This window comes from Crocuta crocuta, unplaced genomic scaffold, assembly GCF_008692635.1.
Source record: "Crocuta crocuta isolate KB4526 unplaced genomic scaffold, BGI_CrCroc_1.0 scaffold636, whole genome shotgun sequence".
Lineage (NCBI taxonomy): Eukaryota > Metazoa > Chordata > Mammalia > Carnivora > Hyaenidae > Crocuta > Crocuta crocuta.
Window position 1 is genome coordinate 1361954 of NW_027530380.1, and position 878 is coordinate 1362831.

The 878-nt window shown below is 62.0% G+C and overlaps 1 protein-coding gene across 1 annotated transcript in view; it reads left to right on the plus strand.

The window, feature by feature from the left end:
* Positions 1-878, plus strand: part of MRPL21 (mitochondrial ribosomal protein L21) — a 12980-nt gene that overhangs the window by 10410 nt on the left and 1692 nt on the right. Inside the window, exon 7 of the mRNA XM_077766565.1 lies at positions 134-237. Coding sequence (XP_077622691.1) covers positions 134-237 — 104 coding nt within the window. The remainder of the gene's footprint in view (positions 1-133; positions 238-878) is intronic.

Below are 878 nucleotides of genomic sequence, written 5' to 3' on the forward strand. Positions count from 1 at the left end.
ATCTGTAGGGGAGAGGACGTACCGCTTTTATAATCGGCAAGAAAGAAAAGAAGTGAAGCTTCATTTTGGAAATTCTTACATAAAGCGTTGGTAGGACTGAAGAATAACCAAGAAGGCATTTTCTCTCTTCTAGAAAGAACCTCGTTCGGGTAGAAGCCACAGTCATTGAAAAGACAGAGTCGTGGCCAAAAATCAATATGAAATTTCAGAAAAGGAAAAACTACAGGAGGAAAAAAGGTAAGCTGGAGAAAGTGTGGCTGGGCCTGTTCCCGCTCCGCCGGCGGCCACGGGCCCCAGGGCTGGCGGGGAGGGCCGGGCGGAGGGGGGCGCAGGGCCGGGCGGGAGCCTCAGGTGTGGCCCGGTCACTGCAGTGAGGTAAGTGTTCCCATCGCTGCAGCCTGGCACCGCGTGTACCGCGAGACATGGATGGGCACACACGTCCACCACAGAGAGGGGCCGATAGACTGGGGGAGGGGGGGGGCTCTCCCGGCGCAGTATCCCCCGGCAGTGCGGCGACGGACCTGCCACTCAGCACAGAGCAGGAGCGAACCTTCAGTTGTCCTTGGGGCCCAAAGGTGCACGACACCCGGCCTGGTGCCTCTGGGCCACACACGCTTGTACACGCACACACAGCTACGATGGAGCACGGGGCGGGGGAGGAGAGCGCCTCCAGGCGGGGAGGAGGGAGGCACCGGGCAGGCGCTCCATCCAGCTCTGCTGCCGTGTGGCCTGGTGCGGACATGCGCTTCAGTCCGATGGCCCCCCTGCAGGGGCTGGGGGTGCAGTCACAGGTCGGGGGGAGGAAGCAAAGCCCATCGTGGAAGAGGGGGAGCGGCAGGGGCTTGGCCCGGAGCCACGTTCCGGCAGGTGCAGCCCGA